Below are 18410 nucleotides of genomic sequence, written 5' to 3'. Positions count from 1 at the left end.
CTCTCCCTGATTCCATATTCTTCTAAAACACAAGTCAGACTGTCTTTATAGTGCTTTCTTCCTGGTTTTAAGCACCCTGAGTGATATGAGCCATATAATCCTGCAGGCTGCTTGTCTAGTTCAACAACAGTGCTGTTAGTGGTTTAGAAAATGTGTCATAAGAGGGAATGTTGGAAGCATTCAAAAGGCTGGAAGAAATGGGATCATTTTGGCTGGAAAAGAGAAGACTGAAGGGGATTTAATAGCAGCCTTCAAATACAAAAACCCTATTTTAAAGAGGTTGATGAGCAATGGATTGCTCTGTCTTCAGGGACAGGACAAGTAGTAATGGGTCCAGTTACATCAAGGGACATTTAGGCTAGATATGAGAAACAACTTTCTAACTATGAAGGTGATTAAGCACTACAGCAGTTGTGGAATCTTTACCGTTTGTCCAACAAACATTTGTCTGGGATGGTTTAGACAGGGATGATCCTGCCTTGAGCAGGAGTTGGACTAGAAGGCTTTCTAAAATGCCTTCTGGCTATGACTCTGTAACGTCATGAACATGCAAGCATGAGAAACTACCGGCCTGTGCAAGATCCAGTCCTACAGAGTCTATTTGGTATTCAGTTTAGTGTAAGTTACTGCACATGAGGCCTTCAGAGAGACACTGTTGTATCCAGAGAGTTATGCCTTGATTGTTGCTACTGATCTTTCTAAATAAGTTATTTGTGGCACAGGGGAGGCTTTATAAACAGGTAAAGAACTTCCCTGGTTCAAAATAACGCCTGGGAAATAAATTAACAAAAAACCTATAAGGAAAATGCAACACAAATATACTTTGTTCCTTTAGTGCTAAATATAATTTAGTATTAAATATTGATTCTAATGCTTCGCGTGTTACCTGTCTCTAAGGTCTTTGAGGAAGAACCATCTCATAGCACAATTTCTCCCATAACGGAACCTGTTTTATTTTGCATCTAGCAGACGGTGAGCTCTCTTGGGAGCATTCTGATGGGGATATCTTCCGCCAACCAGCCAACAGAGAAGCTGTAAGTCTGGCCTGTCACCAAAAGTCACATGTTCCTGATGAGCTGTGCACATCCCCAGATCTAAAGGGATGGTTATTCCTAAACTCATCACCGAGCTGCCTTGGTGTGAGTGAATTTAGCAGAAATGCTGACACTAGCAAATAATGCCTTTTCCCACTGAACTGTGCTGTCAGCCCTTAGCTTTTTCAACTGAGATGAAAAATCTATGTTAAGGTTGACGAAATAATGAACAAAAATCCTCTTGTGGTGGATTAGAGCCCCTCTTCCCACTGACCCGTAAGTGTGGTATCCTTCTGCCTGTGAGATGTGTTAGCAACAATGCAGCGTGCTTCACTTACCGCTGCCACCAGCCTAAATGTACTGCCGGGGAGTCAAAGGCACTTTAGAGAGTGAGCAAAATAGATGGATGAAGATGGAATAGGCCTCTCTCGACAGCCTCTTCCACGGCCTGGTCTTACCACATCCCTCTTGTCTGCCTCCCATCTCTTTCACTGTGTCTTGTGCTTCACTCTCCCTCCTAAAACCACTTGTGGTTCCTGGACTGTTGAGATGTCAGCACATGACTGGAGACTGTAACATCTGCTACAGTGATTGGGGTCAGAAACAATACAGTGCCCTTTGTTTAAAAAAATAGCTCTCAGTAGAAGGCAGAGGAACACTGCTTGTTTTCTTTGCCTCGTAGAGTATCTTGTTCCCAAACAAAAACTCCATATCCGTTTCTGTGGCCAGTGAGTCAGCAAAAGTTAGAAACCCTCAGTGTAGGGCAACAGAAACATTGTGAAATATAGCACCATTGATATCGAGTAAATACACAGTGATATACAAGTGGTATTCTGTAAGCTATTATACTATTGCACTGGTTCTATTATTGTATCTACTGGCATTCAGTAACTACAATAATAAAACAACTCTTAACAGTATCAGGAAATTTCCATTCATTGGATCTAATTCTCAATGGCCTTGCATCTCCTTGAATCGGGTATGCCACATGTATGACAATGCTTACATTTTATGCCCACTTTGCAAAGCTTTGAGATGACCATATAGGATTTGGGGGTTGGATTAGATGACCTCCTTCCAACTCTAATTTTCTATACAGATTCTATACAGAGAAAGGCAAATCAAGGTCTGTGCCACTATTACGCCTGTGGTCCCACCCCATATTATCCTTGACTTAGTTAAAACAGGCTGATCACACTACAGATCTTGTTATGGAGATTTTCCTTGTTCCTCTTCTTTTTTTTTTAAGGAAGTGTGTCCACTTGGAGCTTGAGCCAGTGTTAAGGGAAGGATTCCCATTCAGGGAAATAACTACTTTTCATTTCATCTGCTGAACCAAAAAAAAAAATCTAATAACAATTTTGGTTCAGATTAACCTGGACTAAGACAAAGTAGTTTTGGGTTTGTTTTTGTTTTTTCTGCCAGAACAAGAAAACTGCAAAATTCTGCTTGCCCCCAAATGGAACATTTTGTTTCCAGGCACTTGTAATAAAAGCAAAAGCCAGGAGACTGATTGTGCCCTCACCCTTCACCCTATGGCCCAGGGCTTAGGGTACTCACCTAGAACAAAGGACATTTGGATTCAGTTCCTTTTTTTGCCTAATAGGAGTTGAACCTGTATTTCTCACTTCCCAGGGAAGGGGCACGTGGGGTGGATTTTGCTCAATCTCTCTTGCTGGAGTTTTTGTATAAAATTTTTAAATATTCAGTGAAGTGGAGACTGGATGTCCCACCTCCCAGGTAGTGCCTTCATGCTAGGGTTATGGAGTTAGTCACTATCTGACTCAAAGAACAGATAAGTATTTTTTATGAAGGTAATTGCTTCAACAGGAGAGACTGAGGGAAACCCACCCATGAATATCCCTGTAGCAGCATTATTAGGTCACTTTTCTGGGAGAGGTGAATATTGATAACTAATGCTTGCCTAAGGTCAGTGGCAAAACTGATTGTACAAGAGACCTTAATGCAGCCCCTTCACACAAATTTCAGCTCTTGGATTGGGTCACTGTGATGAGACATTTTCATTCCTGTACTCATTCTCTTTTCATGCAGAGGCACTCATACCATCGCTCCCACTATGACACATTGCCCAGTTCTGCTCGGCAGGCAGCCAACGTGCCACGATTTTCTGGTGGCAGGAGTAACCGTGGAGTCCTTCCTGACCCCCAGCAAGCATCAGGAACTATAGTACAGATTGTCATCAACAACAAGCATAAGCATGGACGAGGTAAAGAGAAGTCATCTTGCCAGTAGCACCAATCTGGATCAGGTTTTAACTGCAAAACTGTATTAACAAAAATTGGGTGAGCCATTGCAAATGACTAAATTTTGTAATTCAGAAAGAAAAAGAATTATTACTTTTTACTTATTATTCCTGTTACTTATTAATTAATTATCAAAGGTCTGACATCAGGGACATGCATCTTGGCTGAGGGTAGGTTGTGGTGGAAAACATGATGGCTGCTGCATTTGACCATGCCTGAGACTTGCTCTTCCATGCTGTTTCTAAATCACTTTGGGAGGCTGTCACATGATTTCATGTGACAGCACTCTAATTTGATGAAGAAGGGGAGCAGCTGTCACCACTGCTGCTGCTGCTGTGCTCACACAGTGATTGAACTAGCCTCTCAAAGAATGGGGGGAGTCTGGTTTCAGTTATTTTCTTTATAGGCTCTCCTATTTGCTAGGCTTTATAACTATAAGTGAATGTGTTTAAGCTACCTCAGAAACCTCAGACTGTGGAGTCCTACTACAGTATCAGCATGTTCACTAGTGCCAAGATATACCGAGCCATCCTCATAGTAGAAGACTATTGTACCTATGTGCTGAACGGGACTTTCCATTTGTTTCAAACTAAAGTGTTATCTAATACTCAAGGGTAACAATGCCACACAGACCGTGTCCATATTGCCTCCTTGCAGAGCCGTGGACTGACACCAAAACACAAGCCCCTACTTTGTACATGCCCAAACCTAGTAAATAAACAGTACTGGATGGTTTGCAGTGGGCATGTAGCATGCACCCTAGTACACAAAAATTCACTGTCAATAGCAAATATCAGAGTATATCAAAATTATAATTTAATATTATATCAAAGATGTCACACCCAAAACAAAGCACTGAGAACCAGGCAAGGCATTTCAAAAACATAATGTACCTTAAAATCTATGAGATATAGGACATATTGCATTATGGGAACATTAGGACCTCAAGCTCAAATGGAAACCTTTATACATGCATGACTAAGCCACGTTCCCCAAGGATTAGAGGAAGAAAAGAAAAAAGCAGGGAATATAACCGAATCCCCAACTTAAAAGGAGCAGCAGGTTTTATGTGCTGACAAATGGCAGGATGCTGAAAGGTGCTGAGTGCATTCAGTTCCTATTAATTTCAGTGGGGCTAGTTATGTGAGCAGGGATTACTTATGTGAAAAAAGCCTTGCAGGAGCAGGCCCACATAGCAGTAAAAGAATTAGCTGTAGAAGAGCAGCTATACACAAAAGTCAGTCCATGTGCACTCAGAAATGACCCACAAAGAGTTAAAAGCCTTTGTATTAGGGCCAACTAATCTTTTAAGGTATTAACTAACAGAAGGAATGTTGGCCATAGGATCTCTATTATCCACCTGAACAACCATGAAAAAACATTCAGATCATGCCAGTGTTTTATGCTGAATCTAGGAGCAGGAATCTCCACTCTGTGCAATATCTCTGACATCCAGTGCACACATGAAGACATCATCAAAGCACTTTCTAACTGATTTGTTTCAGCAAATAAAAAGCCTACAAATGAATGGCATACTTCTGTACATAGTATAGTACCAGTGACAACTTTAGGAGGTCATTGCTCAGAGAGTGAGATTGCTCTGTGATGGAAATCAGTGCTGACCAAGTCTTTTCTTTTGTTCAGTGCAATTAGCATGTGTGTTTTATTAATTAAAGCACATAAACCCTGAGATGTTTTATAAAGGTAAAAATGAACAAACAATAGTTATACTGAAATGCAAATCTTGTACCAATACAGGGACACAGAGAATGACATTTCCATATATACAGAGTGGATACAGTAGAGATTTGGGAACTGGAACTTCTGGGTAACATTTCTGTTTTTGGTTATAGGTATCTTTTGTTATCTAGGACTAGGTATTTAACCTTTCCTTGCCTCACCTTACCCATCTGCAAAACAGGGATAACTGGGCACATCTTCAGGTTCATTAATGCACTGTAGTTACTGCACATTAAATTTAGTACTGTACTTGTATAACCAGGTACTAAATCAATGCTCATAACTGGCGCAACTGTGCGGTAGCACCTGCACAAAGCTTTTTAGTGATGCTAACTGTGCAGTAGCTTAATACTACTGCGCAGCAGTGTAGTGTGGTTTTGCCCTGCACGCTTACTGCACAGTAAAATAAAGCTACTGCGCAGTTAGCATCTCATATAGACACAACCAAAGATACTTAACACCGTGATAATTATTCCTGTCTACAAATACGGAGAAAATAGGAGACAATTATGTTTGCATGGCATTTGGAGAAATCTGGTTGAAAAAAACCATATCAAATGTATAGTAATAATACATTGTTAAAGCATGAGAGAAGTATCTTTACAACCAAATATTTGAGTGTTTAACCAATTTTATCTAATTTTTACTGTTTCTTTTTTTCCTCATTATGGTCTTAGTGTAAAGAGAACACTTCATTTGTCTGAAACAAACTATTTCCACCTCTATAACAAAAACAGCTCTGAAGAAATAGTAAAAAAGTAATAAATTATTAAACCAAATGATAGTATAACCTCCATGAAAGACAATCCATTACAAAGAACACCCACCATAAATCTTGGTAACTTAGTAAAGCATAAGCCAGTTGGTCACATCTGTTACCAGTTAGATGTAAATTTCAGATTACAGATAAAAATTAAATTGCTTTTGAAAGTTACAGGCAAAAGAGGAACATATTTAACAAATAAAAGCATTAATAAAAATGATGACATATTAGAAGAATTAGAAATATTTACAACACATCCAAGCTTCATTTTAACTGCTTTTTCAAATCAGACTGTCCTTTCTTTCACCTTTTTGGTTTAGTTTGCATTCTGCGTTATATATATGAAACTTTAAAAAGAAGCAATGTTTATAAGGCAAATCCAGGCTCTGTGTAAACTGACATAACTCCATTTCAGTGAGAACTGAGTCTGCTTTCACCAGATATGGATTTTTCCACTGTTCATTGGCCTGCTGTAATACCCTGCTTCCCAGGGGTGTTGTGAGAATAAATTAATTGTGGACCAGCACTGGTCTCCTCCTGGCTTGGGTCTGGAGCAGAAGCAAGTTCAGTTTGAAGAAATGTGTGGGTACACAGTGCTGAATGAGGATCATAAACCAGCTGGTAGGGACAGAGGGCTCACAGCAAACATGCATGAGCTAGAGGAGAGCCAGTCTTTGCACCCATGCACACCCACAATATCCTAACGAAATCAGAGATAGGGCTTTCAAATTAAAACTCCCATTAATATCAAGAGGGGAGGGATTGGGCTGGAAAACAGTAGTAGAAAATATACCTTAAGTAGGGGTATGTAATTTAGGAGGATTAGAGACTGCACTTAAATGACATTGTTGCCTCATGCACTAAACCAGAGGTTATAATTCAATAATGGCCTTACTGGAACCTTAGGAACTCTTTACCATACAAAGTAACTTTAAAAGATGTCATTACCTTCCTCTCCTGTTCTATTGTAGTCTGTGTTTCAAATGGGAAAACATACTCACACGGTGAATCTTGGCATCCTCATCTCCGGGCGTTTGGAATCGTTGAGTGTGTGTTGTGTACCTGCAACATCACCAAACAAGAATGTAAGAAAATTCACTGTCCAGAACAATACCCCTGCAAATACCCTCAGAAAATAGAAGGAAAATGCTGTAAAGTCTGTCCAGGTAAAACAAAGAGTTGATTGTAGACTGCCTTTTTGCTTTGGATGCTAAAGGGTTTGACCTAGGTCTTTGGTCAGCACAATACAAAAAGAACAGCTTTTGTCTCTGTTGCTCTGTTTTGTCTTGAGGGCAATCTGTGCAAAACAGAAGAGATGGAGCATTCACTCTTCTGAGCCCTCCCCACTTCTTGTAGACAGAAGAATTACAGAATTAGTCCTGCATATTCTGACCCCTCCATTCCTTTTCTCTCTAACATTAACATGACTTTTTGACACCCGTTCAGAACAAAATCTGTCCCACACCCTGAGATTCACTTTCTTCCTGGAAATGATTCAAGAAAATTCTCACTCTCCCAGCTCAGCCCATTTATAACCTTCCCAATATATTCAATTTATTTTCTAGCACTGGGATATTTACACTAAGATAATATATGTTCTGCTTTTAAATCATATACCATTAAAATTCAGAAGTCTTGGATAAAAATGTACTTGTGTCAATACTGTAAACTAGATTCTTAAAATAAATGCTAACAGAAAATGGCCTTATAGATTTTTTCCACAATGCTAATCAGGTGATTCATTTTTTACAGGACATTAGTGTAAATGGGTGAACAGAGCTAGTAAAAAGCTGTTAGTCAAGTGTAATGTTTTGTCAAATGATTGATTGTGTTGAATATAAGAAGAAATGTTTAAAATATACCAGTCATACCAATGGTTGTTGGGTGCCCAGTTGGTTTTTGCATTTGATTTGAGATGCTCCCCTGCAGCAGCCAGGGGAACTTAAAACACTTGCTTGGCAGTGTGAGCCTAGTAAGTTCTGAAAGGCATTGTTAAAGCTTCATTTGTCTCTTCTACAGAAGAAATGCCCAGTCAGAGCTTTGACAGCAGAGATGATTTTTGTGGCGAAGAGACACTTCCTGTCTATGAATCTGTCTTCATGGAGGAAGGAGAAACCATCAGAAAAATTGCAGCGGAGATGGAAAATCCACCTCAAGTAGAAATACATGTTTGGACAATTCGGAAAGGTGCGCAGAGGAAATTATTTCTTTAACTAGTGCTTTCTTCATTATTTAAAGCCCCAGTAAAGGTTTACAAATATTGGCTGCTTAGGACTTTACAGCAAGCCTTATTCTTTATTCTAGGTCACTTGTTCTCAACCTTTTTTGTACCAGGACTCATTTGTAAACTTCAATGGCCAGCCCCAACGCAGTGCCCCCACCCCCAGGCCTCAGCCCCCCAGTGTGTAGGGCAGAGGGAAGGTGTGTGGGGCAGTGGGGGGCCCCAAGCAGCCCCTTGCAGGCTGGAGCTCTGCTAGCCAGCAAGGAAAAAGCCACAGTTTCCCACGTTTTTCTTTAAAGGAGAATCCATTTTTAAAGTCTGTTTGCAACCCTTTCATATATTCTTGTAATTCACCTGGGGTTGTGACCCCTGGGTTGAGAAACACAGCTCTAGGCTGCTTGGTCCTTTACTGTGGCAACAGGGCTAGAGCTTTTATTTTCCTATTACAGAAGCATAAATCTGCCCCACTTCTGTCAAACTCTCTTAGTTATTTCTTACTAGTACTGCAGTGCAGAGTCTATACCTTTTTGAATAGCTCTAATTTTGCCCAGGTGAGGGCAGTGTTCAATTTAGTTCAGTTTAATTAAACTAGAGATAGGTGCCAAAAATACTGAAGTATCCAAATATTGAAAATTTGGGATGAGCTTTGATAGGCTCGTTTACTCAGACTTTACAGGTAGCTCTGAGACCCCCTTTTAAATTCAAAATGGTTTTATTCTCTACCTCTTAAAAAAAGAGAAAAGGTATAGTTCATTTTAAAGGCAAAGCTATACTTAAATCTATGCAGTCAACCATCAGAAAGGTGTGCACAAGATGGATGATACTGAGTGTCGCTGGCATATGCACCCAGTTGGACACAAACCCTTCTGGTACATCTTTTGTTGGCTGGCTGCAGTTAGATAAAATAATGATCAAAGTCAAAATGTCACTCTGCTTTTTCTCAAGACACCAGTCTTTGGCTTGTGCTCTGATCCTGTCTTCATCTGTAATGGAGATGGCTTGAGTCGTATGGGCCAGTGAGGAAACTAAGTCTCCTATCTCTGTAACATTCTCCACCACTTTAAAACCATAAAACTGAAGCAGCAAATGAAAACAATTAAAATATGCTGAAAATCCAAATTATTGGTAAGGGTTATTCTAAAATGTGGTTCAACGTGCTGGTAGTTCTAGATACAATCAGAACAACAAGATTGGCCAGAGCAGTATATGTGTCTTCAGTTCCATGCTCTTATCATTTGCTGTGCACAGGGATTCTGCGTCACTTTTACATTGAGAAAATATCCAAGAGAGAATTTGAAGATCTTCCTTACTTCAAGCAAATAACCAGGACAACTCCAAGTGAGTAACATTTTTGTGACTTCAGATTTCAGTTTTCAATATAATACTAACCTTGAAAAGTGTTCCACTTTATTCAAAAGCTTGTCTAACTTTATCCCAACTGGTCCAGCAAAAAAATATCACCCCTCAAAAATCCTTGCCTTTCACTTAATTCCTGGATCACCATCATGGCTATAGCATCGCTCTAACACTACTAACTTTACTCCACAAACTCAAATAAATTTGCTACTTTTCTTCCAACCTCTGGAATCAATAATTTGTGAATATAAATTTAAATAATCAGAATGCAGCAATGTGAAAAAATTAGAGTGATTTTGTCAGTTTTCTGTTAGCATCTTGTCATTCTGAGAAAGTCCATTATGCTCTTCATCTCACGATTTGAAACCTGGAGCGGCATCACTGACAAGCAGACTTCTAGTTGTATAAAAGAAAATATACACATGCTAGTACCCAACAAACATGATTTGCAAATACAAAGGTAGGCAGAGTGAAAGTTGTGTGAGACCTTAACCTTGTTAAACTTGTCTCTTCTACTTTGCTTTGCTTAGGTTCAGTTTCTAATACCCTTCTGGCATATGGCACAACACTCTATTTCATAAGTGGCTGAATTCAAGTAGGACTACCTATACAGCAAGGAGCAGAGTAGGGAGATCAGAATCTGGGCCTTAATGATTTTTCTAATGTAATTCTCTTTCAGGGATATACTAAATGATTGTAAGATATTTCAAATATTTTCCATGGGAGGGTTAGAAACTCTCCCTTCAAACATTTTGAATTTGTTTGGATAGTGTTTGTAAATGACTCAAAGTTGCCCATGCCCTTTCTAAGTCTGTATCTCTCTGCTTTGTGTTTTTGTTTTCAGGCCAGTGGAAAATATTTAGCGAGGGAGAAGCTCAGATCAGCCAAATGTGTGAAATCAGAGTGTGCAGGACTGAGCTGGAGGATTTGGTAAAGGTTTTGTACCTTGAAAAGTCTGAAAAGGGTCACTGTTAAGGAAGACAAGCACTGGAGAGGGAAACACAAGAAAACTTATGAAAACTTGGATCTGCAGCTGGACTGCAGGCTTATTTTGCTTAAGTCAACAGTTGCCCTAAAAACCCAAACTATAATGCAGTAATTATTCACATCATGCACAGCAAATTTGCTGCTTTATGTGTAGTGGTCTGTGTCAACCATTTAAATATCTCCTCAAAAAAGACTAGAAGGCTCTGTATTATTGGCAGGGGAAGGGGAAAGGGAGACTTTAGTTTCTTAGAGTTGCATTTCTTTACAAGTTAAAAAAGAAAACAGAACTTTTTTTATTTGGCAAGTTGTTCAAGCTAATGAAATGAAGGACATATAATAAATGTGGGGGAGTTATGGAGAGCATTATTTCCTGTGCTGAGTTTATACTACTTCTGGTGTTGAAATGACTCATATTTTTCTAGCAGGGGGGAAATAGAAGTGATACAATACTTGTTTTTGAGACATAAAAACAGATTTAAACTAACGAGCTTCTAACCAGTCTACTGCCATTTGGATGATGTCTCACAGTTGAAGGAACTGAGTACCTAAGTGGAGCAGCAGGTGTTAGTGGAAATTACTATATTTTTGTAGAAATTTAAGAAAATGTTCACTTTTAAGTGGTTTTCACTTGGTTTCCGCCGCCCATTTCTCCAAGTGAAAAGTGAAATATCAGCTCTCTGTTGCAGCCTCAAAGTTGCATTCTCACAGGCCCTGTTAACACATAGCCTCAGATGATAAACTGCTTTTACAAACTAACATGGCAGGAGAACACAAAGCACTTGGATCATTATTGAAAATCCCTAGAGGGTTAAAGTCACAGTGATTAATGACTTATTAGATGTCTTGGATATCACATAATTTATTAACAATAATTGCCACAATAACAGTGTTCTGCATTGTTCTAACAGTGGCCGTTCCAATCTCAGCAAGCATAACGTCAAGGGCAAATCTCTCCAATGGCAAAATAATGAGCACTTTTATCAAGCCATTATGTTACGGCACCTCCATCATGACCATTATTTTCATACAAAAAGAAATCCAGGCTATTCAGTTGATCTGTAGTTCACAGGTGAAAGTTAATTACAGTATCTGCATAATGTCCTTGATAAAGGTGATATCTGGTTTCAAAGAAAAGTTCTGTATTGAAATATAAAGCCATGGCTTTGAAAATGTGGCCTCTGAGGAGCCATATGAAATCCCATTACACCAATTTGTGGCTTCCATCTTGAAGTCACTTCCAAGGACCAATTGACTGTGGCTGCATTATCTTCCACTTCTTATTCCAGAATTAGACGGGAACATTGCTGTTCAGACACACATTAAAACAAAACCTTAAGGAAGTGGCTTCAGATCAAGCTTCTGGCTCTCCTGGGACTGAAGTTCATAGTAGCTGCCACAGTTTTGTGGTGCTCATTGTACCTTAAAAAATCCTGCCATGCCATCTGCTCCACCATGATTTTCCAGTGATGGCACTCTAGGTCTCCCTTTGATTATGTGCATGTTAATAAAATGTATTAAGATGCATGATATTCAGTGCTGAAAGCCACTGACCCAGTTCTGGCTCCAGAAGTACTATTACAGTTTTTGAAGGAGCTCTGGTCCTAGTTGTGAACTCCTTGCACCTCCCTGTGGCAGCTGCTATAGTCCTAAGAGGCAGTCAGCTTTTATGCTCTTCCAGTCGTACCAGTGCTTCTTGCAGTAGCCAGGAGTGCAGCGAACGCATTAGCAACAAAGAGCAAATAGGCAAGTGAGGGGTGCAGATGGCAAAGTGAAGAGGAGAAACAGGGGGACTAAGTGAAGACATAAGGATTTGGGGAAGGATATATACCCAGTGTTTTATATACATGTTCTTCATAGCACTCCTGGCCCCATGCCAGGGGAGAGAGCAGATTTTTAAGAGCACTTTCATCCCTATCACAAAACAGTGTGCCAGAAGGGAGCATCTCTGACATCCCGCTTTGATTTGCAAGGACAAAACACTCTCTTTGATGTCAGTAAAATCTTATAGGATCAGGACAAGGCACTGACACTACTAAGCATATGCAAAGCCCTGACTATATCCGGCCAAAAACGATCCTATGGCATTTCTCATAAAAGAGATCGTTCCTTGTGCTGGCCAAATTGGGTAATTATATTCTCCTTCCTTAAATTCTCTTTTGTGTTTAAAATGGGTGGGGCGATCACTCCTAGTCCTAAATTGTTTGTGTAATGTTGCTGTGTCATATTAAACAGCTGTATGTTCCACTTCAGAGACGGTCACAATGTAGTTGTGGGAAAAGCAGTTTGTAAAGCACTTTAGGGTCTGTTGGGTTGAAATGTGCTGTAAAAATGTAAAAGTTTATTATAAATGCTCTAATAGTGCATGTATTAACATGAACATTCCTTGGATGAAGATATAGCAAAAGACATCCTAAAGAGCCACAGACAAAAGCTGGGCTATGTTCGGCTCACCTCTTGGTACAGTGCGTTTGTAGCAGTAGCTAATGAGCAAAGACTGTTATGTGGAAAGTAAGTGTACACCGTTTGTATTATTTGCGCAGAAGGAGACAAACTGCCTTTTGTATTTGTGACAGAACAGATGGGGTTCAGATTGTGTATTTATTTGTATGATAAACACTTTTTAAGGAAAAAAAACAAGGACCATTTAGTAAATGAAGTTTTTACATTTTTACAGTTTCCTCTCACATAAGACAATAAAGTCCACAGTGTCATGGTTTTCATCCTCTTCACAGGACATAAGCCCAATATGGTACTTATTTCTGTACTTGCTCTATCATTTTGATCTGATTTTATAAATTAATAAACTCTAAAGTTGTTAATAAAAAGAACTTCTGTCAATGAAGTGGCAGGCCTAAAATGTGTGGCTTCAATCCACCTGTTTGCAAGTATGTATCATTTACTCCTTTAAGCCCGTCACTGGCTTCAACAGGAACCAGCCAAGTTGGCAAACCTAGCTTGAGGGAGTGGTCCAGTGAAAACACTGGACTAACTGTGTGACTGAACTCTGGGATTAGCCAAGGAAATTAAGTGAAGGTCTTTTAGACCCTGATTTGGAGGACTTAAGGATATGAGGTACACCAGTATACCTCAGCTCAGTTGACTTCAGTGCACTTTATGACCTCAATTCATCAGCACTAGCAGGCAAAACCCCCTGCAGAAGAGTACAGATTTTGAATATTTTGTTGGTATAAATGAGGTACCAAAACCATTTATAACAGAAATAAATATGACAAGCTGTATACCTTGAGGTAGACGGGGAACTGAGTATGTAGAGACAAAGCTCTGTGCCCAGCCACAGCACCAACTATTCATGTAAGAGCTTAGAGCTTAGCAGAGAGAAGATGCCTGTATTTCATTTATCTCTACATCACTTTAAGGGGGCTGACAGAAGTGACGTTTTGTTGTGTGATTGGCCCCCCAAAAGTGTTCTCCAGCCATGCCCTGGTGAGTGCCCCAATCGCATGACAAATCCTCAAATTAATGCTCAGATGAAGGCGCTCCAAAGCTCCCCCAAGGGGGGGCTCCAATCCACCTGACCCCCCTCTAGTGCAGGCTGGAAAAACCCCAGCCTCTCCCTCTTCTCCCTCCCATCCTGCAGACAGCACCAGAGCTGGGAGGGGGAGGACCTGGGAGGAGAGGCTGCAGATAGGCAGTCTCGCTTTGCTGGATCAGCTCCGAAGTGAAGCTCAATTCCCCAGCCCCCACCCAACAGCAAATGTCTGTTAGGTCAGGGGGGTCACTAACTCATGGTGCTTTCTGTGAAACAACATGAGTTAGTGGGGAGCTACATATCTGTCGGTGCCCTAAATGCCCCAGTGTTGGGCTACCCATTCTCACGTAGCTCACCCAAGAGAGGCAGCCCTAGAGATGGGGCCAAATGCCTAACACTAACAGAGTTCTCTCATCACCATTATTATAGAAAGTTCATCTTTTACATATTGTAAGCAGGTTGCATTGTCTGTGGGCTTCTCCAGGTAGGCTCTGGCTCCATGCGGTGCTCCCCAGCCAGTCCATACTGATAAAGCAGAGTCTTTAAATCATCAAAACAAGCAAACCAAACCTTTTTGTCCTGTCCCTGATACTGGGCAAGATGGGGTGTTCCCCTGTGGCTCTGGCATTTACACAGCAGTCTGGTCCCTCCATGTAGCCAGCAGTTCAGCCCACCACCTGCCCCAGACTCACAACTGTTCCCTCATAGTTGGCTTCCCTACTGATTTTCTCTCTGGGATTTTTAAGCTCCCAGTGAGCTACTCCTTGATCAGCAGCCTCCTGACAGCTGCAGCTACTCTGCAGGGCTGGCTTCTCTTAAGGGGACGGAGCACCCTCTTACACATACATGTTAGTAATTTATATACAAGAAACAATATGAAAGACAAGAAGAAAGGTGGCCTTTTGCGTAAATTGGGACTCTGGAGATATTATTTTTTAGCCTTGCTAGTGTTTTCCATATGAATGTGGGAAGGCAAGTCACTAATTGTGCTTCAGTACATTTCATTTATTTTCTCAAAAAAAAGCTCTCGGGTTTGTTTAGCATAATCTATCTTTAAGAAACCTGTTTTGTAGTGCAACGCCAGTAAAATAAGATGGACAGTGGATCTAACTGGTCAGAAAAGGGGGTCTAATTCATGCTGGGCCACAGAAGATAGACAGCACAGCCACACTATGATGCAAGGGCCTTGAACCAGATTTTGGTGCAGGAGTAAGCTTTTCTTTCCTTGCCCTTTGGCAAGTGCAGCAATTCAGTCAGCAAGGTACTAGTAATTCATGTAAGCAAAGCTTTGAGGCATCCAACTAAAACAATTCACTAGGCCCTGAGGCTTATGAAATCAATACAGGACATATTACATAATGTGAACAACTAAACCTCAAGATCACCTGGTAAACACTGAGATAACGAGTCTGTGCTACATGAAAAATACTGGTACAGGATAACTTTGGATAAAATCAGAAAAAAACCACAATCAACATAAATTACATAAAACTAAGACCATGAAATCTTGGAAAGGTAAATGTGTTTGAGACAAGAAGCTGTACAGCTGGGATGTATTTCAAACCTAAAGTTTGGGTTCATTGGAAATTTTTCCTTAAATTATTTTCTCTTCTTTCATTGTCATCTATAGATTCATCTTAAGTTCATGTAAATCCTTCGCCTCCATTTATTAAGGCTCTGTTATGAGGCTAAATATTTCCCCCTTACTACTAGGACACATCCTTAGCATGTGCCAATATTCTCTTCCACAGCTGTTTTCATTCCAACCCCATCATCAACTTGTGTGAGCACCTTCAAGTAAGGCAGTAGTGCTCAGTCTTTTAGCTCCACAAGTCAAATGAGGTGTGCAGGGCTGGTCCCTGGGTCAGATAAGACCCCATGCCGCAAGATCAGGTCCACACACCTAGATCTGGACTGTACTGCCTCTGCCTGGGATCAGAGGCCTGGGACTCCGCACTGCCTCTGCCAGGTTCCATGCATTAGGATTGGGGCTCCAGGACCCTGTACCTCCTCCACTCTGACCCATATGTGGGAATTAGGCTCCAGACCCTCATGCCATCTCTGCCTAGCCACACACATTGGGATTGGGCCCCATGCTGCCTTGCAAATCAAATCTAGCATGTGGGTGACAAAGTGCCAGGGATTGGGTTGGCTGATGGGACAGGGGTTGAGCACCCCTGCAGTAGACCTTGGGTGAAATAACTTATATCATTCTCTCTGTTGCAGAGCATGAATCATCTTTGGCTCATGTATGGGAGATACAGAAGGAACTACCCTATTTAATGCTGTGTTCTGTTGTAATGCCTATATATACACACACACACATATATATACACATATATATATATACACACATACATACACACACACACACACACCCTCTGTTTTCATGCATTTTCTATTAGGACCAAAGCGAAAGCCATTTTACAATACAGGTTATTAATATATCCAAAATAACTGATAATACATAAAGCCTTTATGTAATTTTGGTGCACTGTTTGATGCCTATTTTGTTATCCATCTCCTTCAAAAGCCAATACTTCTGACATCTGTTGTATGGGGACTGGAATTGACACAGCTAATCCTCACTTCCATTTATTGCTTTTCTTTGGGTTTTAAGAAACGCGTTGTTCTGCACTGAGGTTTTAAAACATTCCACTGCTTGCATTCAGCATGCAAAAAAATGAAAATAATGCTAATGAATAAACACAAAGTATAATCCATAACCCTGTCCCTTTTTAACAACATAAAATCAACACAACTGTAAGCAAGAAATCGAATCAGCCAGACAAAAGGCAGAAGTCAATTTCAAACTGAGGAACTAAGTTTCAACCTAGATTTCTCTATAGCTAATTCAGTTTGTTCAGATATGGCAATGAGTTTTATTTCAGCCAAAAGTCACCACAGTCAAAGGGATAGATAGTTTAGTATAAACCTTATTCACTACTCAAGTTCAGAAGCCGTGGAACTAATGTGCCTATCAAGTGGCACCAGTGCCTTGTATGTTAACTTTCTTTGCCCAACGGTGAATTTGAAGCTTTGAAAAATAGCTCTCTCCTTTTTTCCAAGAAGTTCACAATAACTGAGCAAAAAGGTGTGCTAAGGCCTAAGTAAATTCAAGTTGCATCTGGCTCCTATTCAATTCAGCTGCAAAATTCCCCTTCATATCAGTGGGAGCAGGTTTTAAAAGGGCCTGACAGCTCCCAGAAATATCAAAGAACATAAGTGATTGGATCAAACTATTTGTCCCCGCTGGTCAAGCGCAGACATTTTACTAACAATATCTTTGCAAACATTTCAGGGGATTTTCTTCCCCTCCCTGCCACACCCCCCAAAAAAAATAAAATAAAAATCACTCTGCTTTTCAAATAGTTTTTTTAAATGGTCAACATTTTTCAGAGAGAGGTAGTCACTTGTATTAGTCTGAAACCAGGCAGAAGGCAGGTTACTGATTAACTAAATAAGCTATATATGCTCTCTTTGTATACATCTTATGCTCTCTCTTTCACTCTCTCGTAATTTTATAGTTTATGCTTTTTATAGATCTTATTTAGCATATAAGGTGCAGATCTACTCTGCCTTCAAAATTTTTCAAAAATTAAAAGTGGCAACAAAAGGTAGTTTTCAAACAGTTCTTCACATGTATTTCCTGACATCTTTTCTGCATTCTTTTGCCAGCTCTCCACTTTGTAGTGCATCAGTCATCCTGGAAACCTCAGCTGCAAGCCTTGAGAGATGTGATACAGCAGCTGCTTAGTGGCCTCTTGAAGTCATTTCACTGACTTGCTATTGAGGTTAGGGAAAAGTAAAGTACAATTTTGATCATTTTTGTGCTCTGAGATAAAGCACAAACTTGCCTGAAAACAGCTTGTGACTAAAGGAGAACTGCCATTTTGGTTTAAATGTTATTGCTTTGTTGCCACGATGCTTGAAAAAAAACGGAATACTTGCTTTGTAGGGTTTTTCTGACTTGCTTACCTTTTACAGAAGTTGATGTTTGTTCACCATGTGTTTTAGGAAGACATATACTTAAGAGCAATGCAGAAGAGCTACCATGAGAGCCAAGAAGCATAAGGTGTGGAAATAAGACATAGCTCCTAAAAGAAACAACAATATTTTAAAATGCTATTTAGACAAAGCCTGGATACAAATCTGATGCCTGCTACAGAGGACGTCTGATTCATGCAAGGCATACAATTTGGTATTTATCAAATAAACATGTGACTAGAATTCAGAAGAGGTAAATAGTAAAATGGGTGCAATAATGGGTGTAAATACCCTTGGGTGCAGGTAGGGACCATCACAACATCTACTGGCAAGGATTTCTACCCATATCCTGAAAGGCCAAGAACTATGTAGTATTCAATATCCATATTAATGACCATGAAACAGAACAAATGAACAGCACAAATATTCTCATATAAACATTCACTGCTACTGCCATAGAATGAGATGAAGGAAAGAGAGGTGATAAGAGGAGAGAAGGGGGAAAAATTGTACTTCTTCTATATCAGTGAGAACAAAGGAGATTCAGAGTTTATTTGTACACCCCCTT

General features: G+C 40.2%; 1 protein-coding gene across 5 annotated transcripts in view; it reads left to right on the top strand.

The window, feature by feature from the left end:
- CHRDL1 (chordin like 1) overlaps positions 1-13207 on the top strand; it is a 58469-nt gene extending 45262 nt beyond the window's left edge. For 4 of the 5 annotated variants that reach the window (XM_090060255.1, XM_090060258.1, XM_090060257.1 and 1 more), the window contains 6 exons: positions 967-1034; positions 3087-3261; positions 6773-6967; positions 7821-7988; positions 9271-9360; positions 10223-13207. In XM_090060255.1, the coding sequence (XP_089916381.1) occupies positions 967-1034; positions 3087-3261; positions 6773-6967; positions 7821-7988; positions 9271-9360; positions 10223-10353 (827 nt within the window). In that variant the 3' untranslated portion in view covers positions 10354-13207. The remainder of the gene's footprint in view (positions 1-966; positions 1035-3086; positions 3262-6772; positions 6968-7820; positions 7989-9270; positions 9361-10222) is intronic. The other variant, XM_090060254.1, reaches the window with a different exon arrangement.
- The last annotated feature ends 5203 nt before the right edge of the window (positions 13208-18410 follow it).

The sequence above is a fragment of the Crocodylus siamensis genome, chromosome 8 (genome assembly GCF_052110815.1).
Source record: "Crocodylus siamensis isolate JL-2025a chromosome 8, ASM5211081v1, whole genome shotgun sequence".
NCBI classification, from domain to species: domain Eukaryota; kingdom Metazoa; phylum Chordata; order Crocodylia; family Crocodylidae; genus Crocodylus; species Crocodylus siamensis.
This window is presented reverse-complemented; position numbering and strand designations above follow the sequence as displayed.